This window comes from Colossoma macropomum, unplaced genomic scaffold, assembly GCF_904425465.1.
Source record: "Colossoma macropomum unplaced genomic scaffold, Colossoma_macropomum, whole genome shotgun sequence".
In the NCBI taxonomy this organism is placed as follows: domain Eukaryota; kingdom Metazoa; phylum Chordata; class Actinopteri; order Characiformes; family Serrasalmidae; genus Colossoma; species Colossoma macropomum.
Window position 1 is genome coordinate 29233335 of NW_023494790.1, and position 26679 is coordinate 29260013.

A 26679-nucleotide genomic window follows, 5' to 3' on the forward strand; every position below is an offset into this window, starting at 1 on the left:
TGCGCGTGATGGCCACGCCCAGTGAGCGGAGGGCGGGATGTTTGTGGAGTCCGCGTTCGGTTTACAATAACGGCTCAGGAGAGAGAGAGAGAGAGAGTGAGAGAGAGAGAGAGAGTGAGAGAGAGAGAGAGAGAGAGATTCATATCCAGTGCGTCTGCCGTTCAGTCACGAATACAACGGATGTGCGGGACATGAGCAGCTGCCGTTATTGTTTTCGTGTTTGTGTCGAGCCGAGAGTTACCGAGGCGACACGATTCAGAGTTTAACGGTCTGTCAGGTTCGAGCTGAGCGGCCCCGCAGCTTCCCAAATGTCATGCATGGAGTTGCTTTCTGCCTTGTTGGAATACCCCCTCTCTCCCAAACTGGAGTAAGTTCTTTATTTTTGCGTCCTTACTCTCGTTTTCATAAACACTATACGTCTCATAGTTTCTGCATTCAGCCACAAGAGCATTAGTGAGGTCAGCTACCGATGTTGGATGATTAGTTTTGGGTCCAAACGCCACTCAAGCTCATTCCAAAGATAATCACTCCAGGGAACGCAGGTCCACTACTCCACATCTTAATGCTGGGAGATTTACGCTCCTCTAGCTGATGCTTGGCACTGGGCTCGGTGACCTTAGGCTCGTGTGTGGCTGCTGCAGGGCTCCAATGCTATTCTGTGAATATTATAATTGACCTATGCTGTATGTGTACAACTGAACACTAAAGTCAGCAATTGGTGCTTCTTAAAGTACATACTTGAACAAGATGGTTCTTCAAGGTTTTTTTAGTAAAGGCAGTGGCTCTGCTAAGAATCTTGACTTCTATATAGAACTATTTCATGCTTAAATGAATGATGAGGTGGTTCTTCAGTTTGATGGAGAATGTGTTGTAGCTGAATTCACTAATTAGAAGAGTTTACGGATACTTTTGGACATTTAGTGTATAGTAGGCTGTTACTGCTTTCGAGCCATTTTTTGCCACCTTCTGTACAGATATCTGACATGTTGATGTTGACCATGAACTTCATGTGCCTTTGCATAGCAAACTGGCTGTGTGCCTTGATGTACCCAGTTTTCTGCATGTGGTTTGTAAACCAGAGTCTGAGCAGTAATTAAAGCTGCACAAATAATGTACATCAGAACTTACAGTGGAAGAGAAACATGTGCCCCAGTAGTGTAATTTCCATATGTCAGCCCACAGAGACAGACAGAAGGGACATTGTGGCCGTTGATCAAGCCCCCATAGAGAAGGGGGGATGTGTGTCAATGCTTATTGTTCTGCACTGTACTGTGGAGCTTGCACTTGCTGTGGCCAGCTGCATCCTTCTCATACTTCAAAACTTGGGTCATGGGCGCTGGAACTCCCCTTGCAAGCCTATCTCTTGCATTTTATTTTGCATGAAGTGGGATGATGTGGGATGGTGTGTTGCACCAGCTGGAGTGATAAAGCACTATGGATAGTTTTTTCCCTGATAATCAGGAGGGTGTAGGCTAGTCTGTGTTCTTTTCTCACTTTTAGATCACTACTGTTGTGTTAAGCATGCTTTATTATTCAGTGAACTTTATAATAAAGTAGTAATAGCAAACTGGAGACACCGTGCTTCCAGTGTTGTCTTTTGATGAAAAGCCACTGTTCAACTTTTCTTCACCAACTGGGTTTACTTACTGTTTAATTACATCTTTCTCTCAGTGGAGTAGCAACACTTTTTTACTGCATGTGGGAGTGACCATGTTGATCACAAGTTTACTTCAGAGGCTTGGTTAGGCTGGATCCCAACCATAGCCTTACTCTCTTTAGCACAGCTGTGGTTACAGCGTTTTGTTGCAGTTTGGCCCAGCATCATAAGACAGCTGTTTTTTCTCAACAATGCTGAGATTTGCACTATATGTATTTCACATTTGTCCCAGGCCCAGCACTATGTTACCTAAGTGCTGAAAACTTCTAGGCTCGGCCTAAACTTTTTAAAAGAGTGTGCAGACTCATAAAGCTTCATATATACCACATTAAGCCTTCTGTCGAGAAAAAAAGCAAAGGCATTGAAGCAGGAGGTACAATACTGGGCTAAAGTTGGAAACCACATTTACGTTATTTGATTTGCAATTAAAACTACCATTACATATAAGTCATTCATTTTTCAGGAAATATTTCTGGGAGTATCAGATATAAAATAATATATATTTCATCTTTGAGAGACAGGAGAAAATGAAGCTTCACTCTTTTTTTGACTCTGACAAATGAATAACTTGTATTGCAAGACTGTTTTGTTAGCAAATTAAACGATGAAGGATGGTCTCTGACATTGCTACAGTACAGAGTGTAATAGTTAAAGGTGCCATCGAATGCATTTATTCAGTATTTTGAATTGTTTTTGATGTCTGCATAGAAGGTACGTGACTGGTTGGGGTGAAAAATGCCCAGATGCAGTTTTACATGCCCATTTCCAACCCTATGATTTGACCCTAGAATGAAACAAGCTGTTTTCCCTTTTTTGGTGCACTCATGAATAATTTGATGAGCTCAGCTCAGATTTGCTGGTTTACAGCAAGGCACCGCGATGGCTCACACAGACGCAACATGTTGAAATAGACAGCAGGAAATTAAAATGAATCTCTGTAAGTAAGCTAGGTCATGCTACTATTTATTTAGCTATGCTAGTTACTTGGAGCTTGCTAGTAGCTAACGTTACCTTTGCTAGCTACTTGCTTTCGATCTTAACAATGCAAAGTAAATTAAAGTTGTAGTTTACTATGAAACTTTCAACTTACGATAATCTGGCTGCAACCGTCAAAAAAGGATAAAATCACACAGCAGGTTGCAGCTGGGGTTGTGATGCTAATAAAGTTGGAACTACCCTCTTTTCTGTCTCTTCAGAGTTAAATGCTGAGCGAAGCCAATATTGTCCAAGGTTAGAGAAACAAAAGTGAAATGCGCAGAGCGAACTAACAACTTTGAATTTAATTGTCTGGTTTCCTTTTAAACATATGGGAGCTGAAGTTGGCTTCCTATTTGCATATTTTCTGTTCCACCTTAAATGGAACAGAACATTCAGTTAAGAAGCTGGAATAGGAACCCAACTTCAGCCTTGTTAAAAGATGAACATCAACCATGCCTGTTGACAGTTTGGTTCCTTAGTAGGAAGAGTTCCCTTCACAGCCTGGAACAGTACATTTCTATACAGTCTGACATTTTCGTTGCTGTTGCTCTGTTGTTGTTGTTTCATTCTTCACAATACCTGCTGGGCCAGAATATGGGCTTGTGTATAAATTTGGAGGGCATACATATTAATGAGTCAAGACTGTTACGTGACAGCCTAGGATTTTGTAATCGGCCCGTTTTACCATCCTCTTTTGTGTAGGTGGGATTTCTGTTTCCCTTATTCAACTATGCCAATGTAAACAAAGTTTTCCATTCTACGACACCTTAAAAGTTTATTTGACATAAAGCAAAAACACTGATCATATTGCTAAAACAAGCACACAAAAAATAAAGATTTAAAGACACACTGATCAAAGATGCAGGAGAAAGACGCAGAGAATCATGAGGGCTACTTATACAGCAGACTAGAAGCACCTGGGCAGAAGGAGTTACAAACTGCATGCAGGTAGAAACTCTAATAACAAAGTGAGACTAGAGAGGGGATATGGGAGGAGACTGAAGGCGAGGCCAGGAACGGGCAACCTCCAAGCCTTCAAGCACTTTCTGTGTCTGAGGAGAGCAAAGATTTTTTGCTGTTTTTTTTTATTTCCCTAAGACATAGCAGTCCAGCCATTCATAAAAGTACTTCAAAGTACTTCAAACACCTGAGTGAACACCACTCATCACCTCAGCATAGCAGTTAAATATCTTTTCATTGCCTTTAAAACTATAAAGCTGATTTCCTTTTTGAACGGCCCTTTAGATCAAACTGTCTCCTTCATGCATGGCATTAAAGGGAGAGCTAGAAAGGATTATAAACCATGTTGTGTTTTAGCATTGGATGGACATGTAAGTTGTAATGTAAGTAATGTAATGTACCTACTCACTGAAAATATGCTCTTATTTCTTTTTCCTATTCATAATTTAACGAATAGAAGAAGAGTTTGTCCTGTATTACTATTTATTATAGTCAGCAGTGCGTGGGAAATACTGATAAGTAGAAATGTAAAAATTTTCTGTCATGACCAAAATTATCGTATTCTTTGGCATTATTGTAGGAAAATAAAATAAAACCTACTGAAAATGTTTAATAAGCACTAACTGTCCACCACATGTATTATATTGATAGAAATTGAATTTAACCTCTTTTTTCTGTAAAACTCCCTCATCCACTTAGCAAGTTAGCGCTTTGCAGGGAAACTGTATCAATAGGCCATTTACATCCACGGTGAATGTTAAAAATAGTACACAGTTATTGAAATTATGAAAATAGTAGGTTTTATGCCTCAGAATAGCATTAAAACTGGTAACTGTCCCTGTGTTTTTGGTGAGTGTGCTCAACTGAGCACAGCTTACGGAGGCAGCACCAGATTATGGGCACCATACCCTTGTTAGGCCTAATGTTACATCCTGATGGTTATTACATAATCTCTTCAGATGTCTTGAGTTCCTACATCTACATTACAGAGTCCATAGCCATAAGGCATAAATCTACTGCAGCCTGCTGTACAAGGACAAAGGTGAGAATCTGCTGACATTAAGCTCAGAAGCCCCAATTTTTCCCATGGGCTTTAGGCCTTGAGTTGTCAGTTATCTCCGTGCACATTACAGACTTTCCTCAATAATTAACTTGGCCCCTGCCTTTGTGTGAGTGTGTGTGTATTAATGTGTGTGTGTGCAGTCTGTGCATCAGAGGCAGCAGACAGTCCTTCAGTCTTGCCAAGAGAAGATCTTGCTGCAATTAAGCTAATCCAATGAGTTTCCCAAGTGGCAGTAAGGGATGCCCTTGCCCTGTGGCTGTGTTCCTACAGGCCTCCCAGGAATACACCTTTCTCTGGGGAGAGATCTTTTACAAATCTCATCACTGACTTACTGACAGAGATCAGTCATGACCTTCTCAGAATCAAAGCCAAATCCCAGTCAGGACTTAAAGCGGGCCTTACTGTATCTTTTTCTGTTCCAAGACCTTCTCTCATGCCTCAACTATTATTTTTTTTCCAACAATCCTGCAAAAATGTCTCCTTTATCCTAAATGTAGTCAGTCAGTACGTGTTTGGTTGGACATATTATTATCTATAAAATTCTTTAATTTTTATGGAAAACACTGCCATACAGTAGGGCCGAACGATTTTGGCAAAATATCTAATTGCGATTTTTCTGACCAACATTGCGATTACGATTTAAATTGCAGTTGTTTATAATTGAGGTGGGGCCTTTTTTGGCTTAGAAGATCTACATATATTTTTTCTGGCTTGAGACTTGAACTGTTAGCACAGTTCACCAGCCCACCAGGTATTTGTGGTTGTGATGTCACAGCAGTTCACAAGCTCCATGTTATTAGGTAAAATTTCCCTATTTAAAACTTATGTTGTATAAACGCTGTTCATGATAGTCCTACAGTCTATAATAACAAAAATTGCAGCTCCTGCAATTTTAAAATTGTGCTCTTTTAAATTGTGATTTCGATATAAAATCTATTAATCATTCAGCCCTACCATACAGGGTCACAAATCATGTGAATGAGTCTATTTGAGATTAAAGAGATGTCCACAAGGCACTTCATGTCAGTCCTAGTTGAGTTGTTGAGTCACTAAGGTTCAAGTTTGAGTCGAGTCTCAAGTCTCTGTCGTGTCTGTATGAGTTGAGCTGTGACTCTTTAGTTGAGAAGTTTGGCTTAGTCTCAATATTAGCTGCAGGCACTGAAGTTTATAAAAGTAAACCACTACTTACACCACTCAGTTTCAACACAGCTTCAAATGAGAGGCCTTTTATTAAAGAAACAGCTTCAGTTTGAAGGACAGAACTAAAGCACTACACGCAGTAAATATTGTGTTTAAAGGAATTTAAAGGAGGCAAAACAATTTGAAACAGTTGTTAGTCTGTAGCTCATATAGCATGTTTGCTAACTAGCTATTACAATAGCTAATCCATCTAAAGTTTAGTAAGTTTTAAAGGAATGTGATCATAATTTAAGAAAACTTCAGCTAGACAAGGTGGCAACTTCAGCTATATTAGCAATTGCACTAGCTAGCATGCTTGCTGTCCAAACTACATGCTTGCCAACAGTTTCACTTTTACCTCTTTTCCTTAGACACTGCATTTGCCTCATGTAATGTTTCAGTTCTGTCCATCAGGCTGAAGGTTTTTCTGTAATGAAAGCCTTGTTATTTAAATCCATATCGAGTCTGATGCTGCTGTAGGGCGAGCGTGCGTTAATTTAGGCATACAGTTTACTTGATCATAATTGGTGGGGTTATTAGCTACATTAGCCTTCTACCTCCTGTGCAAAGCTAAAGAAGCAGACTATCACTTTAAAGCACGCTGACAGGCTCTTTAGCTCATTATAGCTATGATGAAGCTTTGGATGCGCATAGCCTTTGACCTCTTTTTGTAAAGGGAGCTAGGAGATGGGAGCTACTCTATACAAACGAGTGTGTGGAGTGACAGGGAGCAAATTAAGCTGACCCAGACTAGCACAATTTACAAGGCGCATGTCTTTCCAAGGGAAAACAGCGAGTGAATTAGAAAGAGAGAGAAAGAGATAGAGGGAGAGATGTGGCTGGAGAATGAGAGTGGGCTTTTGAATGGGCTTTGCTCAAATCTGAAAGTGGGAAGTACAAGGCAGGCTTGCTCTGGCCTTTGAAATGCAGCAGTGACAATGAGCCTCTGTCTGTGCCAGGCTCAGAGTGGGGTGGGACATGTGTCATGGGGGGGCTGGTGTAGGTCAGAGGCAAAAGGTCAGAGGGAACTGTTCGGGACCTCTTCTTGAATTGAGGTGAATGGGAACAGTAAGTTATATCTTTAAAGAAGCCTGGTGAGAAGACTGACAGCAGCTCAAAGGGAGCTGAAAGAGAGAGAGACAGAAACAGAGAAGAGAGAGAGAGAATGCTACTCCCTGAAAAACAGTAGGGCTACATTCTCAGCCCAGCCGGGGGCTAGTATAGGAATGTGAGCCGTATGGAGCGATGCAGAAAGAAAGAGATTAGAGGAAGAAAGAGTACCAAAGAAGGCTAGGAAAGAAGAAAGATGTCAGAGGAACAGAACAAACACGTTTGATGTTTAATTCGGCTGAAACATTGCCTAGTGGTTGGGTGGAGATAAAAGAAAGGTAGAGTAAGAAGGATTCGAGGATGAGTGTGTGGAGTTTGGGGCATCAGGTGCAGTAAAGGCAGTGCCATGCTGCCAGCATGTGCATGTGTAAGGGAGTTTGAGCTTGGCAGCTTTATTTCCCCATTCCCCCCCACCAAAGTGTCCTAGTAATGAAGCATTACCGTCTGTATGTACAGCTGCTGCTCTGTGCATTGGGGTATTTTTATTATGGCATGGCCCTGAAGCCTCCTATACCATCCTCTACCCACCCCCTGCATGATAATGCAACAGGGACATCCAAAAGAGGTCGAGTACAATGTATTGTATGCTGTTCTGGTCTTTAGATTAGAGATAGTACCAGTCTGATGTTAGTATCAGGCTGAAATCAGCAGAAAATTAATAAATCCAATCTAACAAATGTAACAAAGCATACAGCAAAGTAGGTCACATGTTAAGAGTAACCACATGATAACATTGTGTGATAACAGTAGTCTTGATAACAGTTTTGTCATGTAATCATGAGCAGGCGCTAACGGTATATGTCATTACACCACAGTGCAATATGTAATGTAGAAACCTGAAATGTATAAGGAGAATAATAAAGTAAAAAAACTAAGTTGTCAGCTTTGGATTTCTTCCTGTAGAGAGTGAGTAGTTTACGTATAGTTTGGCCTTCTTAAGAGAAGTACTTTGATTAAAAATAGCTAATTTTAAACTGTAGTTTTCAAAGAAAATATATCTAATAGTTTCAGCCTAAAGTCAAGGTTTCAGTATGGGTATATTAACAGAAAAATATGATCATACTATCTCTACTATAAATAGTAGGACTTTTGTGTTGAGGTAAAAAAGGAAGTCTCCAGGCATAACATTTTGTGTGCAGTTGACTACTGCTGAAGTTAAGCTGAAGACATGATCAAAATGTTAATATGTATTTTTATGCTGCTTGTTTAGTACATTTAGTACATGTTTAGCTGATTATCCACACGGCACACTCATAATGAAACTGCTAAATAAGGACAGTGTCATTGATGCGACACACTGCTCTTACGAAGCACCAAAAAGTTATTGGAGTTCAAATAGCACCCTCCCACAACATCCCACAGCACCCCTACAGTGCAGCCACTGGAAAGAGCCCTTGTATGTTACTCAGTGTAGCTTTTTACACCAGGAACACATGCAAGCAGCAGCAGCATTAATTCAACAGCCTCACTTCACTTTTGTTCTTTGCAACCTGCCATTATAGAAGCATGTATAAAAAGTAGTGGTTTTAGTAGGGTTTAGTAATAGTTGACTTGTATTGGGTTGATTAGTTGATGGGACATCACCCCACTAAATAGCCCCCTGACGCCAGGCCTGACTACATACAATGGTGTAATTATCGGCACTGCGGGCAGGGCAATATGAGCTCAGTGGCCCCTGAAAATGTTAATAGAACTTCATATCACTGTTTACACAATTTTATATCATTCATAGCACAGTAATTTTACATTAGAGCACCAACTTGGTTTAGGGTTGACGGATGTTATGTTATTCATTCAAGGTAATTTTCCTTCAGACGGCCCTGTTTTTCTTTTTTTCCACAATAATTGGAGGTGATATGTTGCCCAGGCCCACACCACTGACTACATACCAATGATGGTTCTTCAATGGTTATTTAGTAAAGAAAATGGTTCTACGTAGAACCATGAACATTCAAAGAACCCTTTCCATTATTAAAGGGTTCTTTGCATCGTGAAAGTGTTCTTCAAATTGATGGAGAATGTGTTCTAGATGGTTCTATACAGAACCTTTTTGAAAAGGGTTTTATGTAGTACTATAAAGGGTTCTTCTATTGTTACGATGTCAGGCTTGTTATAATAGATAAAGCCTTTTTAGTGCTATATAGAACCCTTTTCAGAACGGCTTTATATAGAGTCATCTACAGCTCCATCTATCTGAAGAACACTTTCACAATTCAAAGAACCCTTTAATAATGGAAAGGGTTCTTCGAATGTTCAGGGTTCTATGTGGAACCATTTTCTTTACTATAGATCCTTTGAAGTACCATCATGTTTAAGTGTGACCTCACTTGTAAAAACTCAAGGGAAATTGCTATTTTCCCCTAGACATGCCACCTGGTTGCATTGCTTTTGGTGCAGCTTCCAGAATTGGTGTGGAATGTGGCAGGAATGGAAGGAGGCTTTGGTGGACAGATAGAGGAGAAGTGCATTTGTTCTTTTTTCTGAAGGAATAGCTGAGCTGTGTCGTCATTCCCTAAACTGTACTGTGAGGGTTTGAAAAGGCATGGGCAGACTGGTCTGTGTAGTCTGCTCTGTAAGCTCAGTCTGGGGGTGAAGCGAGTGGGCAAGAGAAGATAGAAGAGAGGGAGAGAGTGTATGTGGAATTTTATAATACTTAAACCAAGTGCAACAGGTGCTGGAGCATGAGAGCGATTTGGGTGGGAGAATGTGTCGGCCCTACCAAATAAAAATAAAATGATAATGTGATTCATCTGCATCAGTTTTGGAATCAATTATGATAATATTCAATAAAGCAAACAGTCTTTTTTTGGCCAAAATAAAATTCTCAGGCTATTTTAAAAAATAAAAATCCCCTCAAAACATATGTGTTGTTGTATTGGTGTGTTGTTTTAGTTTTCCCTTATTTCACTACTGTGTTAATAATAGGGATGCACCAACCATGAATTTTTAGGGCCAATTTAGAAGGCTTTGCAGCCAAATTGGTGGATGGTGATTGTTTGCTGACTTATTTAACCTGATGCTCCCACTATGTGGACTAAATGAATGCATGAAACACACTTGCACATTTATAGCACTTTCTATTAGCCAACGGCACAATATAAATAACATTATTTGCTGTTTAATGGGTCAGATTGGCATTTCAAAACCTTTAAGGAAAAAGGCAGCATGAATCAAAGTGCTACAGGGAAAGTAAGAGGCAACTGCATGAGTCATGCAAAATTATGCTGTAACATTTTGGCACAGGTGTGGTATTCGCATTCAAGTACAGTGCAAGTGCACTCACTTGCCTCACATTATTTACATCATAAAACTGCATCACAGTTGCAGGTCAGCCATAATAAAAGTTACACAGTTAACAGTTAATTGTCTAATTGCCGGTCACATGTTAGGAGCAAAAATCCGCCAACTCCAATCTTGGCTGAAACACACTTGATCTAAAACATTCTCTTATCCTGCAGACTTAAAGAAGATTTAAGTGTTTGCTTGTTTTCTGTGATGCCGTGTTGGTAGTCTTGGCCTGGTAAGGTCCTCGGGGGTTTACGGCAGAAGGGGTCTGTTGATGATCTGCGTAGTTTTACAGCCTGGTTGGAAAACAGCGTGGAGGCTAAGAGTTGGAAATATGAATCTGTATTTTTAGCATGGAACAGTTTTACAGTTGACTAAATATAGGTCATTTAGGAGTCTTTCCTGCCATTCAGGAGTGTGTATAAGAGCACGCTTTGTGTGTGTGTGTGTGCTAGTGTGTCTGTGGATGTATGTTTTTTCTTTTCACAAGACTGTGAAGTGCCTCTGGAGAGCAACACAATTATCACTACACATCACACAACCATGCAAATTGTTTCTATAGTAATGCCAAAGTTAGATTTAGCTATTGGCATACCCAATGTAATATTTAAAAAAAAATATCATTTTTTTTTAGACTGAATTAGTGCTGTCAATGCTGATTATTAGTAATCAAATAATCTAGCAATTATTTTCGTGATGATTTGAGTAGAGATTTTAAAAAACCTAGACAGTAAAAGTCTGTATTGAATAAATGTAAATAAGGCAGCATTAAAAAGTGCACTATACCTGCACAAAAATATCATAGCTTAATTACAAAAGTTACATGTTACATATTTTGTTGAAGTGAACACATCTTCTACATAGAACACACTTCTGCACATTTTAATACATACTTACTGTTTATTTGCTGAATTTAACATATAATTACATAAATAATATTAAAACATAAAATATGGCCTGTGCGAAAGTTAGGGCATATTTTATTTTTTATATTTTATTTTTTCCATTATGTTAAGTTTAGTAAATAAATAAAAATCATGCACTAAAATTTGCACAACAGTGCCACATTTAAGTTTGAGAATGTGTCTTATTTTCAACAGAACATGTCTTTTGTCTGAGGATGTTCAAACTTTTGCATATGATGGTATGTTTGTTAAGTAGTCAGTTACCTTTTGATGTAGTACTTTATTTGGTTCATGTTATTAAATAGGCCACTGATTTTTCATTTTTAAAAGTTAAATATTAAATAAAATTATTTTAATAATGTTTGATAATAAGTTTGATTGTTAAAGGGCAAATAATGCTGTTTAAATTGTGACTTTGGGTAATAGACAGCACTGGAAATGTGCCAGTGTGTGTGTTTAGTCTGATTAGATGTAAATAACATACAAGCATCTCAGTGCAATAAGCTGAGCACTGTGTGCTGATGTCCTCCAGTGGCCATGCACTGTAATAACATGCTCCTGTCTACCCAGCATTTGCTGAAGGTCAGTCCTTCAGAATGATGTAACAGCCGTGTTTTGGATGTTATCTGGCCTGTACAGCGTGTTAGTGCTGAAGATGAAGTGTTTTTGAATACGTTGACAAGGTACATTACACAGAAGCCTAATGTATTTAAGTACATGTACAAGTAAGTACATGTGTGTGTTATTGATTCCTGATGTGTGTGTGTGTGTGTGTGTGTGGATACTGATTGGCCCCACGTGTCTCATTGTTCTTCTCTGTCAGCGGCTGCATTGTCACAGTGGTTATGTTTGTGTATGGCCCTGTGTCCTCTGTCACCATCTTCCATCTACTCATCTCACACTTTTTCCTTTTATCCTTAAATTAGTGCTTTAAAGAAATATGTGTCAGCATGTTTCAACCTCCTTCAATCTCCGTCTACCACCTCTCTATTGCAAGATTGACTACCACAATAATTTCCCTGTGCTTAGTACCAGAACAGAAAACCTGTTGACGCAAAACACACTTAAAATAGCATCTGCTCATTATTGTCTATTATGCTTGTTTATCAGTCCGTTTTCTACTCTTTTACTAAGTACAGGGACAGAAATCTATTGTTAGTGGTACTTAATTGTATGCCACAGATGCAGCAAGCAGAGATTTGTTTGAGAAAAATGTAGTTCTTTGTGTTTGTTTCACTATTTTATATCTCTTTTCTATGTGTATGTTCCAGTGGAGGAACAGGCCTCATACTCACTCAGTGACATTGATTTTTCTGACAGCACGCCATTGCGTCTGCCTCATCTAAGGCCATAGAATGAGCGTGGTATGCTATTTGTTCTGTATCTCTCCATCCTCCAGTCTTTCCACCTTTACACTTCATAGTACTGTCAGGAGTGAGCGACAGAGATAGAGGTAGGATAGATAAGAAAGCCCTGACTGTATTTAAATAATCAAGTTACGGTTACTTAATTTTTTGCAATTGCTTGCTATCACTTATCACCACTGTCTGGTTGAAAATTCAAGCATACATATTTTTGTGAGAAGAACAAACTCAAAAAAGACAAGAGAGTGCTGGGCAGAGTCACCCAGAATTCCTAGCGGGTTAGTTGATTTCTGTTTACTGGCTCTTATTTTGTCCTTTAGATGTTGTTTTCAAACAAACGTGCTACATATGTAGGTTAAATATAAGTTTGGATGAACTTTGCATGTTTTGGGTGTCCTAACCATGAATGTGTTAAGTGTCTTTGCTGAGTAGTCAGTTGTAAGAGTAAGTTCTCTTAAGACTCTTTTTTAAAGATTTCTTTTAAATCCCAGTTTGTGAACATTATGTCAGTGTTGTGAAAATGAGTAAATTATAATAATTTTGATGAATGTTCAATAAATAAGTAAATTTCTTATTATTAATAATCTCAATAAAAGTTCTTACACCAAGCCATGTGGTTTGTTAATGGTGAGCTTTGGTTGCCAAGCAACATAACAGTCAGAGATAATTCCATTAACGGCACAATGTTTTTATTTTTTTAAAACTATAAAATGTATCAATACAGTAGAATAAAATGTATCTATATGTTAATATCATCATACAGAATTTAATGTGTTAATACAGGATTCTGCTTATTAGTACAGAATCCAGTTGTGGTGTATATTATTTTACAGTGGCTTTGCTCTACTTTAGATATAAAGGAGACACAGTAAACAAAACTGCTTTTTCTGCAAATTTAAGCATATTTATTTGCTGACTTTAACAGCAATTAAAACATTAAATATAAAACTGTGCCATACCGTTTGTACAGGCCACATTTTATGTTTTATTTGTTTACCAATATGTTAAATTCTCCAAAATTACCAGTAATTTATCGACAAGTATATTATCTTTAGAGAATCTATTTTCAATTAGAAAATCAAAAAAACATGCAATTTGACCAGGGGTACCCAAACTTTTGCTTATGGCTGTATATCAGCTCAACTCTAATGTGCTATGCTGCAACTGCTCATGAGCTCTCTACCACGGCGCAATGCCTATGCTCCTTGTACCGTTTCATTTATTAAGACAACCAGTGGGACCAGTGGTCATTAGCATACAGAAAGAGGAGTAAAACACATCAAACAAATACTGAACTGAGGTGTTACTTGTTTTATACTCCTCACAGTGATCTTTTAAAGAGCACAGGAAACTGGTCAACTGAACAAAAGAGTGAAATACACACTTAAAAAAGATGGTTCAAGAGTTTTTAGTAAAGGCTTTAGTAAAGTTCTACATAGATCCATTTCGCGCTTAAGTAGTTCTTTGCATGGTGAAATGGTCCTTCGGATTAATGGAGAATGTGTATGTTTCAATGAAGAAATCTTTTTTGAAAATGGTTCTATATAGCACTAAAAAGTGTTCTTCTGTTGTTACGAGGTTAAGCTTTTTTGGTGCTATATAGGACCATAAACAACACATTCACCATCAATCTGAAAAACCAATTTACCATGCAAAGAACCAATTAAGCGTGAAATGCTTCTATATAGAATTTATGGTTCTAAGTAGAACCATTGACTTTATTAAAGAACCTTGAAGTGTGTAGGTCTGCTGCAAGATTTTGGATCAGATTTAAGAACTGGACCTATTCGTTTTATTAAGCGGTCTACTGCACTGTCAAGTCAATTTAATGTCGAGCTTAATATTTATTATTTTTTTCTACCATTGTGCGTTGTAGAGTTCTGCTGGCCCTGTTAGAGCTCCATGGCTGCAGCTTTCCCTTCACTATTGTTTAATTAGCACACTTGCAAAAAGACCCCCACACACACTTTCACTCTTAGCCCTAAATTCGGAGTCTGAGTGCGCTCTGCCTACTATATCAGGAAGCCAGCAGCGACAGCCAGGTCGTTGAGTCTAAAATGAGTCGACAGAGATAAAGAGCGAGTGAACGAGAGAGAGAGAGAGAGCAACACGAGTGCATGAAAAGAGCAGCTCATCACACCACCAGCAGGCTGAACTGGGCTGAACAGAGCAAAAGAGTAACAGAAAGAGAGGAGCGTGACAGAGAGAGGCGGAGAGAGGGATAGAGGGATGGAGTTAGAGGGACGGCCGCAGAAAAAAAGGGTGAAGCCCCCCTAGTCACCTGAATAGCAGTGCTCGCACTAGGCACACAAATAGGAGGACAACTGCTATGTGGACAATTTCCACTCTGATGACTGGAGGAGGATATTGACTGAAGCCTGAAAAGAGAAGAAGGGATTATAACAGTACTCCAAGAACCACTTTATGGATCTTTTACTGTGTTCATCTGCAGTATGTTCACTGTTGAGCACCTTTTGGCCACCTATGGACATCATCAACAACCTGGATAAGAAATATTGCAAAAAACTCATATCTCACTGAGTTTGCCAGAAGAGGATGTTAGCAAATGTTACAGTTGGATGGAAAAAATGCATTGACTGGATGAAAACCACCACTGGAATATCAAGAGACAGTGAATGGACGATGGTCAGGGTGAAAGGACTGTCCTTAAGGTGAGACATTTTTATAAGTGGCAAGTTGGCGCAAATTTGTAGATTAAGGAGAGAATAATGAAAAAAACAGCAACATTGTATATATGAGGCTTTAAACCGCAACCTGGAACAATTTATAGACTTTGGAAGGAAAAACCTCAGGACTGACCGGACTAAATGACCACCTGGACTGGTCTAAATGGCCGCCATTTGACCTCGAAGTGAGCAACAGGATCAAGAACCCATTACAGGATACAGAATGGCAGCATCAAGCACAGTATGATTTAGGACCTGTGAGGTCCAATAATCAGATGGGATTACAAGGCCTGTTAGTGGCAATTTTGTAAGTTATACAAGAATGGATCAACAGAACTAGTGAGATATGACCACAATTACTGGACCAACTTGACTGGTTTTGAACAGGAAGCTCTAGTGTAGAATTGTAGTGCTTCTGGAATCTGTTGAGGAGCTTGATTGTCAGTTGATTATCACTGGAGGTACCATTTGGGTACAGCCGCTCATGTCTGTGGAAAGGTGAGCGTGTACGTTTGTGGGCGTGACCCCTGTGTTTTACTGACCTCTGTGTGTCCCCTGGTGGTGGGATGTGGGGTGTGAAGCGCTCAGTGTCGGGGGTCCCAGCCCCAGACGGTAAAGAATGGTGCTTTGAGTTCCCAGTGGGGGTGGACTGCAGTGACCCCGAGCCACGCTGCATATGGCTGGCGGTCCTGAGGAGTGTCAACGTTCGACCCAACCGCGTACGGGTCCCCAGGAGGGACATGCTGCACTGGCGTCTTCGTAGGGTAAGATTCAGTCAACTTGCTCTGGTGTCTGCCATACAAAGATAAAGGTGCCAAAAGGATTTCTTTGGGGCAGTAGAACAGAAGAACCACTTATGGTTCCCTTCAATGATTGATTCTGTAAAGAAGCGTTTTTGTAAATGAGATGTGCAAGTGTGAAGAACCTAAGTATAAATTATACCAGTTAAAAGTTTTTCTAGAGCCACGTGTCCATGCCAGGAAGACTTTAGGAAACTTTGTTTTTTAGAATGTCTTTAACAACATACACAAAACAGATGAAGTTTTTATGTTCCTCATCTTTTTTACTATACTTTTTAATGATAGAATGCCAGTTCTTAAACTTTTACAATGAGCATTTAATCAAACTTCGCAAGAGGAAACAATCTGTTCTAGTCTGATGATCCCTGCCTTCCTGTTAGTTGAAGCGTCAGTGTCCTTTAGGGTCACAGTTGGGTTACTTTTAAAATGAATTCTACTGCTGATAATGAAAAATAATCAATGTTAAATATACATTGACATCAACTGTTTTTGAATTACTTTCCATTCAAATGATGTAACTCAGATGGTGTATTTTCCTTTTTAAAACATTTGTAATTTCTCTCTTTTTGTTTTAAAAGTGTCAGCCTTTAAGCTGCAATTTTTTTCAAAACTGCCATAGATCATAATTACTAGGGGTGGACAATATGATGATTGTGATCAATTACATCAAAGTGCTTTTCTGTGTATAGTATAGGTTTCCTATTATAGGTACTTCTAGATTTATACCAATTATAGACAGTCTGTAAACAACAAAAACAACACGTGTATAGTAACTGGATAAACTACACATAAACAAGTAGCTGTTGATTGTGACATCATCATATTTTCTTAATTTGTTAATGAAAAACAAGTAAAACAATATACTGATAGTTTTTCTTAGAGTATTTTAAACGTGATTCTGCTGTTTTGGTGCATTCGTTCCCAATCCTCAGATATAATATTGTGATATGTATCATGTACCCTGAAAATATTTTATTTTTCCAGTATTGTCCAGCCTTAATAGTGACCTGTTTTTTAGATGTGTTCCATCAGTCCCATCTCTATTTAGGGTCAAGTCCATTTCATCCGAGCAGTACTAAATGAGTGCTTGATTCATTAATGGCAGTGCTGTTTTCTGTTTCTCTTAATGGAAGTTTATGCTGATATTTTAAGGTTGGGTCTTTCTGGGCTGTCTGGGTGTTGTTTAGCCTTGGGGTGCATGCTGGTTTGTCCTGGTGTTTTGCTCTGTTGGGGTTGTGTCTACACCTCCACTGCCTTACGTAAGGAGTGCTTGGAGGGGCGCTGATGACTAGTGGAGGGGAAGAAAATCAGAGCGGTTCCCGTGCCTGCACTATATATTTGTGTGCTTGTTGCGTATGTGTGAGAAAGCGTGAGTCACGGACAGTGCTCTAGAACATCCTCCCATCCAATGGTAGTCCATCAGCATCTCATTGCTTCTCCTGAGGAAAAATAAGTCAGATAGGTCAGAGCTGTAGACATACCAAGTAAAAATTAGGGGGAAAAAACATTAAAGAAATTAATATAATATTATAATATAATGTTGTAACCCTAACCCTAAGAAATTGAAGTATGTTGTAGGGCTGCATTATACAGAATTTCTTATTGAGATTATGTTGTGATTATGTTGCTACATGTTGTGATTAGTGATATGACAAAAATATTATTTACGGTACATGATTTTTATTCAACGTTTCTATACTGAATTGCACTTATTCTAATTAAACAAGAACTATGCTGGCATCACAGTTTAGTCTTAGACTAGGTTAATCCATGTTGCATCCCTAGTACATAAAGATATTTTGTGGAAGAAGTCCAGCTGTGCCCTGAACTGGACTGAAAAGCTATTTCTTCAGGGCATTTCGGACATTTTAAATGACTATACTTTTGCCTGCACTATGTAGTGGTGTGTGTGTGTGTGTGTGTGTGTGTGTGTGTGTGTGCGTGTGTGAGATCTGATCCCTGAGTTTGTGTGTAAGTGTTCTTGTGACCTGGAATCTTACACTCATGCGTGTTCGTTTACCCTCACTCAAGTGTGACATGCCTAGCCCTGGAATCCAGAGAAGAACACAGCGCTTACATCACTCTCTGCTTTTCCCCCCATCATCTCTCTCTTTTCTTGCCTACCAGTGTTTCTCTCTCTTCCTCCTCATTCCTCTGCCTCTGTGTCATCCATTGTCCCCGCATCGGGTGTCTGAACATGCCCCCGAGTGCATGGGCATTGCACACATTCCTACTCTCTACTCTCATATCCTTTCAATCTTCTTTAATAATAACCTTTTATTCTTTTCTATATTTCATATTTCTACTGTTGTTGTCAAACCTTGTAGGTCTGAACTGGTAACTTTATACGAAAAAAAAGTAAAAATATGCTTAACTTCACTGTACGTTAGCCCTGGGCCAATAATTGATATTATTGAATATCATGATAATTGAGTGCCGATATTACTCAAATTATTGTTCTTTCCTTCTCTTTCATGTGTCGCGATTTTGTTTCATTCATTTTGTTTTTTTTTAGTTGCTTTTGTACATCTGTTCTAATCTATTCTTGTTCAAAGTGTTTACAATAGAAAAGATTGTGTGTAATTACAGGCTATACAAACAGAACATCACCAACTAATTAACTACACACTAGCTACAAACCTTGATTGACATTTAGGAAGATTATAACATAAATTTTAAGTTTAATGAAGAATGCTGGCCAATTTCAATAAGAAAAAAATGTTTCATATTCTTATAAATTCTTATAAACACACAGTGTCACTGATGCAAAACATCACTCTTTTTCCTTGTGCTAGGTCCACAACCTATATATTCACCCTAAAAAAAGCTTTCTTATGTACAAACACTAAGTTCCGCTAGCACCTCTATGGGATTTCTCATGTTATCCAATTGTTTATTCAATGCCTTGTACCTGACTACCTGATTAAGTAAACAGATACTGGGTTTGGATATCCATCAATTCAAATAACCTCTCCAATCCCCCATGATGATTTGTTTCAGATCTGTGGGAAACACTGCTGGGGAACATGGAAAGGAAACTGTGCAACTCTGGTACATGAGATCTACTCTCCAGTAGAGAGTAAAATACAAGAGCATGCCCAGAAAAAAAGGTGTCAGTATGCCAGTTTGGCAGTATTTCAGTTTCACTCTCTCAAGTATTATTGCGTAATTAGAAAGAACCGCACTAAATGGTCATGATAACATGGTTTATTGCGATATTTCTACAAACAGTTGTTTCTCTATATATACAGTATTGTCCAAGCTTACTGTACAGTAATTACCGATTATATTCCAAGCAGTTCTTTTGGTGCATTTTTAATGAAATATTCACAGCTCTTGCTCCTTTGGACTGGTGTCCTAAGTCCATTTGGTCCCATATGTTTGAGGTGGGAGGGGTTGATGAGGGCACAGATGGACAGAGGAGCTTTGACACACTTCAGAGAAACTAGAGCAGGAAGAAGGCCTGGAGACAGAATAAGCACAGAAGGGTTTAAGGAAACGGTGAGACCAAACTTCTGGGAAGTGTTTTTGTAAGACTCACTGGCCGTGTAGTAGAAAGCACCGAGCCTTCTCATATTAGTTTTGGAGTATTTTTAGAGAAGAGAGGATTCCCTTAATGGCTGGCTAAGGGAGGTACTGCACTTCCTGCTTCAATGTTTCCACTTCCTGTTGTTGTTTTCCGGCGGCGCTGCACAGCGCAGGGTGCGAGGTGTTGGAATGCTGGGGTGAGCTGATGGGGAGGAACCCAGGGGAACAGGAAGAGGGTGGGTGTTGGAGACAGACGAGAGTGAGTGAGCTTCAGGAGAAACACCAGCCACTACCAGCCAAGAGATCAGCCAATGCATACTACTTACACTGAGTAATTTTTGTGGAAACCATCAAAATCCTAAAAAAGCTCATTATGGAGCTGGAAATATGATGCATTTAGCTTCAACCAGATGAGTGGAACCTCAGATGTTTCAAAATGTCTACATAATTCAGACATTGAGATGTAAGCAAAGTCATTCAGAGTGCTCTGACAAATGCTTTGTTTGAAAGAAAAACACAGATTGATCTCTTTATAGTGGTGGTGATAGGAATCAGGAGTTGTGATGTCTGCATCACAAGTATAGCCAAAATCACCAGTGCACCTACATGTCTTTTGAGTTTTTAGATGTTGGAAGTGGTAAATCACAAAAATAATATATTCTTTGGGTACTTTTACCTCACAATGCAGGTGCCTCTCTGCCATGACTAGATTTTAAAAAATGTGTTTAAAACCAAAAACTGGTTTCAAAACTATCATAAAACAGTGTCTCAGGCATCAGGCAGCATATTCATAACCATTTTATGTAATAGCTTTCTGTGAGGTAGCTTTTAGAAGTGTGAAACTCTTCAGACATCTTGTTCCCATCTCCACCACTGTGAACAGTTCTAACTCTGGGGGTTTCTCTAGAACAGAATATTTAACATCAAACCACTTTGAATGAATTTGTTTACTTCTCAGTGGTTGAATCATTCAGAAATTATGATAAATTGGTTGAATTCCCTTTTAACTTGATGCATTGTGTACAATACAGCATCTTCAGGAAAAAGGTTTAATTAACTTGTGATTAGATTTTGTTCTAATAAGAATGAGTAGTTTTCAGCTCTTTATCACTTCAGAAACTGTCTATGACAATGAGCCATAGATAGAAATACTGGAAGTCAGTACACCAATTATGAAAGCTATGAATAGGCCCAATCAATGACCCATCTGTCAAATGTGTCCATGTCTTACTCTGAGTGAAGTTTTTTTTAGAAGTTAATGGGCTCTTAGTGTTCCAGTGCTTCCACCTTGCTCCCAACATGACATAGAGTCCAAGACTGACCTTTGTTCAAACATTTTACGTTTTTGTCAGTATGTGAATGAGGGTGCGTGCGAGTGTGTCGTGTTTTAATACTCCTGTTGTTCCACATCAGGAACCACTGTATTTACTTTTGCCCTCTGCCATTGTTGGTAAGTCCCATGTGGTGGTTGATTATAGCATCTATGTTTAAAATAGACATTCCTGAGACATTCCTCGCTCCAGCGTGAAAGTGGAGGGGGTTGGTCCTTTGCCCCAACACTGGGTGGAGGTTACTGTAATAAGCTCAGTGTGTTGTTGAACCCGAAACCTAATCTAGACACCATGTTTTGTGAATGGGTAAGGCGAAGGAGACAGCCTTAACTGAGTCATCAGACAGCAGACATCAGACAGGATATCTTACAGATGGGAACTGAGATTAGTATAGCTTAAGCTAGCTCTTCATACTATCTCGGGGAAGTTGCTCAGTGGTTCTTCTTTGTTTCTTATAATGGTCTCTGTGTTGTGCTGTTTCAGGCAAAAGGGCGGAGAGATGGAGTTCCGTCGTCCAACGAGAATGCTCGTCAGATGTCTGGGGAGGGCGTGGCGTGGAAGGGTCCCCGTACTGTGGTCCTGCAGAAGAATTCTCAGGGCTTTGGCTTTACACTGCGACACTTTATAGTGTACCCACCAGAGTCTGCCCTCCACACTTCTCTGAAGGTAAAGTGAATCCATGCAAAGTCTATAAAGAATAAAGGCATTTGTGTGTAACACTTTCACAAAACACAGGACATGCAGGACATGGTACAAGTGCCTCTTTTAGAACACTTAAAACCGGCTGCAGCGCTTTAAATTATATGAACATTTCTTGATCATTGGACCAATAGAAATGGTCCAAAATTACTTTGAATAAAATCTTCTTATGCATATATCAGTGGCACACCATCACTATTAAAGCTAGGCCTTCAGTAAACACTGCCTGAACATGTCAAAACTCACTACCTCTACAATAATGGTCATTTCTACTAGCACTCTAGTAGTTCTAGAAGCTACTAGCACTAAGCTAACGGCGTTTCACATAAACATTTTTTAGCCATTTTAGATGAAACGCTGACTGAAGCTTATAAAAAACATTTGATGTTTTATTTAAAGCTTGTAACAGACATACATATATTTTGCCTTGTATGTAGCAGTTGTACAGCAACTCTTTCAGTAAAGAGCCCTGGCATAAAGCTGCTGTCACTATTTACCAATTTTAACTTCTGACTGAAATGCATTGGTCAGGCTAACACTCATACTCACAGTGAGTGACAGGCCTATATCTAGGCCTTCTGAAAGTCCTGGAAGGCCTTATGACATTTTTCCTCACAACATTGGTCCCATACAATGGTACTATCGAATTCCATTGTCAGTTCCTAATTATGCTGGTGGCCTAACCAATGGGAGAGCTCATTTGGCTGATAGCAACCGATAGCACAAAGAAGCAAAATCTGGCTGGATAATTTTCTATTGGGAGTTCAGCCCTTTTGTTTCCTGCCAAAAGTTAAGAATGGAATATAAGTATTATTACAGTACCTGCGTTTGACTGTGTATATATATATATATATATATATATATATATATATATACACACACAGAGAAATTGAGTCCTGCCATCATCTACATTTGACTGAAAAAGCACTTTTATAGTGGCCACTTTTATAGCCTACGCAGCAATGTCCTAGTGCCAACAGTGTCCCAGCACAGTGTCAGCCCAAGACCATTATTCCACAGCTAGAGTCTCCTTCGGAGAGCCCCCAGCCACTGTAGCGATAATCTTCTGACCTGTGACCTTGCTCTCAGCAATTGTAGGGATCAGTCTTTCAAGCATTTATGTGATCAGTAAGCAGGTCATAAGGGGGCTTGAGCAATCTGCTAAGAGGCCGTTTTAAGATATGAAGCGCTGGGACCTTAACCCTAATCACCCCGTGAGGTGCAGCCCATACACCTCTGTCCTGCGGTGCACTCCTGTCCCCCCAGCCCCGGTAGCAGTGAGTGGGTCAGGACAGACAGGCGCTTTCTCTCTCTCTGTAAAGCTCTGCTTTTGTCTACATGTGTCAGGAATGAGCCGTGTCAGCGAAGCCCCAAAGCCTGCACGCAGCCCGCTACAGCCAAACTGTCCACTCAGCTCATGTGGGTGTGTGTGTGTTCTGAAGATGAAGGGTTTGGTTGTTTTCCTGTGCACTTTGTGTGTGTGCTTGTGTGCTAAGATTGATGTGGTTGAGTGTTCAGACTGCAGTATTACTGTTACCAACCCATTCATTACAATGAACTAGACTTAAACTTGTAGTCTTGTCCTGATTGGGGCGCTGGCTCCCTCTGGTGGTAAACAGGTCATATTACACTAAAACTATTGTTACATTCTTTCTGTGTCTTGTTCCAGGATGAGGAGAATGGCAATGGGAAAGGTGAGGTCACCTTTTGCTTTTTTGCCCTGATCTAGAGAACATTTTACTGGAGCACATCTGTGTAGAGACATGATCTTCTGCAGAATTATTGCAAAAAAAAAAAAATCGTGATGAGTCAAATTCAATTAAGAAGTACCACATGTAAGCGTTACTGAGGCTTACCCTATGGATTACATTTTCTCTGATGGTAAAATAATTACCATAATATAATTTCCAACTGGGCTAGCTTCTTTTATTATTTAGTAACAATAAGAGTGTTAACTTACAGTGGATCTCTGAATTTGTTTGGATGCAAACCAAAATATTGCCAAAGTGGCATGCTGACACCCTTCATCTATAAGCTTTTTCATTTTACATTCTAGCAGAGAGCACATGAAAGAGAGTGAGAGAACAAATGTTACATGTTAAATAAATACAAATACATAGTAACACTGTAAAAATAGCAGGAATTTCTAGTTTTCAGAAAGTAATTGGTATCTTGTGAGCTGGTTAGAAGAACAAAATTTGGTTCCAGATTTCTACTTAGTGCCTCAAGCCAGCCATCGAATGCCTGATTAGCCAAAACAGGCAAAAAAAAAAAAAAACACTTTTTGTTCAGTTAAATTTTTATTTTAATATAATTTTTGCACAGTACAGGAAATGGTAATGTGCCTTTTTAAATGTAACATTATTGTTTTGCTGATGCATTTTGTCCATTCCAACAAACTTAAAAAATATATATGATAAATGTCATGAAAATGCCTTTAGGTATCATGATGTATTGTTGTCATATCGCCCACCTTTGGTGTGGATGAGAATTTGTCTTTGTGCTGACTGTGTTTATGCTCTTTAACTCAGGGAATCAGAGGGGCCGTCTTGAGCCCATGGACACTATTTTTGTGAAGAATGTGAGGGATAAAGGCCCTGCCCACCAAGCTGGGCTTTGCACAGGTAGGAAGAAACAGATATACTTTATCTTCAACATCCCAACAATATACAGTATAACTGATATCTCTGTGTATGTCTTTTGTTTGTTTGTGTAGGTGATCGACTGGTGAAAGTGAATGGGGAGAGTGTTCTGGGGAAAACGTACTCTCAGGTTATAGCACTGATCCAAAACAGGTAGGAGAATGGTGCTGCACAAATTGTCATGTATTTATCATTATCACAGTTTTGTCCTGTGCACTACTGTTATCGCAGGAGGCTGCAACATGCAAATGAGCTGAAGGCTGTGAACACCCAGATTAGTCTCTGACATTTCAGATGAATCAGTGCATTAATATGATCCATCAAATGTAAATAAAAGCCAAAATAAACAGCCTTTTACCAGGCACTTCAGTGTGTTTTAATAGGAAAGATTTGGTGAAAAATTTACACAAGGTTTCCGCTTATCAGATCAGACAAAATCAGACAAGACTTGCTCGGTGTTCACATTTCTGTTCTTTAGTTTGGCGCTGGAACTGCAAGGCTAACACTGCTAACAAACACAAGAAGTCAGCAGTCACCCAACAACATCCCCAAAACTTCTCTTGACTTGCTCAAACTAGATCTAGATCTTCATTAAGGTCGGGTAACCTAGTCGATGTGGTTTGGGGAACAGCATTACCTGATGTGAACTCTAGAAATGAGCAAAACTTCATTGTGTGGCTGAACACTGCAAGCAGACACTTTAGACAACAAGGGCCTCTTTATAAAAGATTCATACGCACAGATTTGATCCTAAAATGGTCATGAAAATTCACGTTTAAGTAATGATTTATAATACTGGATTTCAATGTAAAAAATGTGCAGAGTGATGGACATTTCCAACCTGACGTACAAACTTTTGGCAGTCAGGATCAGTTAGACGGGGGGCAAAACGAACTACTGAGGGGGCACAGCTACCTTCACCCATCCACTAGAAATCTATCTAACATCCATAAAAGTGATGTTACTGTCACTAATGGTTAACACATCTTACCATCAGATACTTCATATCACGTGACTCTACTGAAGAGAGAAAGTGTGCAGTGGCCAGAAATCTCTCTCACAAAAGATCACTATGACAATAAAGTTAACTTGTTACTGCTAAATCGAGGGCTAAATTTTGCTTTTCTCATGCAGTACACTGAACTTTTCTTCCAGTGACATAGGTCTGTATTCTTGTTGGATCATTAAAAATTGGATATTTAAAATCAAGTCTGCATCAAAAGCTTACAATTGTTACAGAAAATGTTCTAAACTGAGACAATGGCACAGAGCTGTATTTGATTGGCTGATTGCCTCTGTTGCCCCTCCACTGTGCCTGCTGTGTACTGCTCACCATGAACAAGTGTTTCTTATATAATGCGTTTGCTGTTTCTGTTGCAAATCATGCAAAATTCAGATAATTTAAATAAAACTTGCACTGTGTTGTCTTTTTTCTTTAAAAAAAATATACACACAAACAAGGCTACTGCAAATAGACTGCATGGCAATTAACTGAAAAGTATAATCAGGTGTGTTGGAGCAGGTAAATCACCAAACTGTGCTGGACACTGGCCCTCCAGGACTGGAGTTGTGCACCTATGTCCTAGAGTGTTCCTAGAACCTTTGTACTTTTGTACACTTGCATTATTGTATTCCTTGCTCTGTTTCTTTTTAAAGGAATAAACAAGTTTGTTGAAGAGAACATGCTGAGCTATTCTGTTTTTCTTTTTGAGCATTTCTTGCTGAAAACGTTCAAATGCAAATCAGTTAAAAATGGGCAGAGTTAAAAAACAGTCCTTTTTTTATGCACTTATTTACACTGTGTCACAGTGGCGTACGTATATTCAAGCAGGCACTAATTTTTTTATGGATAATTTGCCAATGAACGCTTAGAACTTTTCTTAAGAATGAATTTAGTATGAACATCAAGTACATTTTATAACTAATGCCCCTGCATGCGGTTTGAGTGGGTTGAGGAGAGTTTTTCAGGATGTACAGAGAGAACTAGGATGACTGTTGACTTACAGTGTTTGTTAGCAATGTTAGCTCCAGCCAAACTAAGAAAGCATGTTTCAGTTATTCAGACCTATGTATTCACTGAACGATGTCTCTTTTTCCTGTCTCTGTTTCTCTGTGCAGTGAGAGTGTGCTGGAGCTGTCCATCATGCCTAAAGATGAGGATGTGCTCCAGTTGGTAAGTGTGAGTATGACCTTTCTGCTGTTCTTCCTCCTTTCCACTTCCTATCCCAAAAGCCCACCACATTCATTTGTTATTCTTCTCAGCATGGCAGTATCTAGTTATTGATTAGCAGAAAGTTATGTCTTTGAAGCACACTGCTATAAAGATTTCAAAGTTTTCATCCTTGAATTTTTATCTGAGACATGCTGGCAGCTTTCAGCCAGGTGCACTCTTATTACTTAGCAATCCGTTGTGCTCAGAAATAACCCGCAACATTTATTTTAAGGTCTGCTTCTTAATGATGACTGAACTATCAAGTACTAGCAAGTAATT

At 39.2% G+C, this 26679-nt stretch overlaps 1 protein-coding gene across 4 annotated transcripts in view; it reads left to right on the forward strand.

Moving 5' to 3' along the window:
- Positions 1-26679, forward strand: part of arhgap23b (Rho GTPase activating protein 23b) — a 70338-nt gene that overhangs the window by 21575 nt on the left and 22084 nt on the right. For 2 of the 4 annotated variants that reach the window (XM_036572971.1, XM_036572974.1), the window contains exons 1-6: positions 89-367; positions 21331-21513; positions 23216-23240; positions 24078-24170; positions 24263-24341; positions 26307-26367. In XM_036572971.1, the coding sequence (XP_036428864.1) occupies positions 314-367; positions 21331-21513; positions 23216-23240; positions 24078-24170; positions 24263-24341; positions 26307-26367 (495 nt within the window). In that variant the 5' untranslated portion in view covers positions 89-313. Of the gene's footprint in view, positions 1-88; positions 368-21330; positions 21514-23215; positions 23241-24077; positions 24171-24262; positions 24342-26306; positions 26368-26679 lie in introns of those variants that run through there. The other 2 variants (XM_036572972.1, XM_036572973.1) reach the window with 2 other exon arrangements.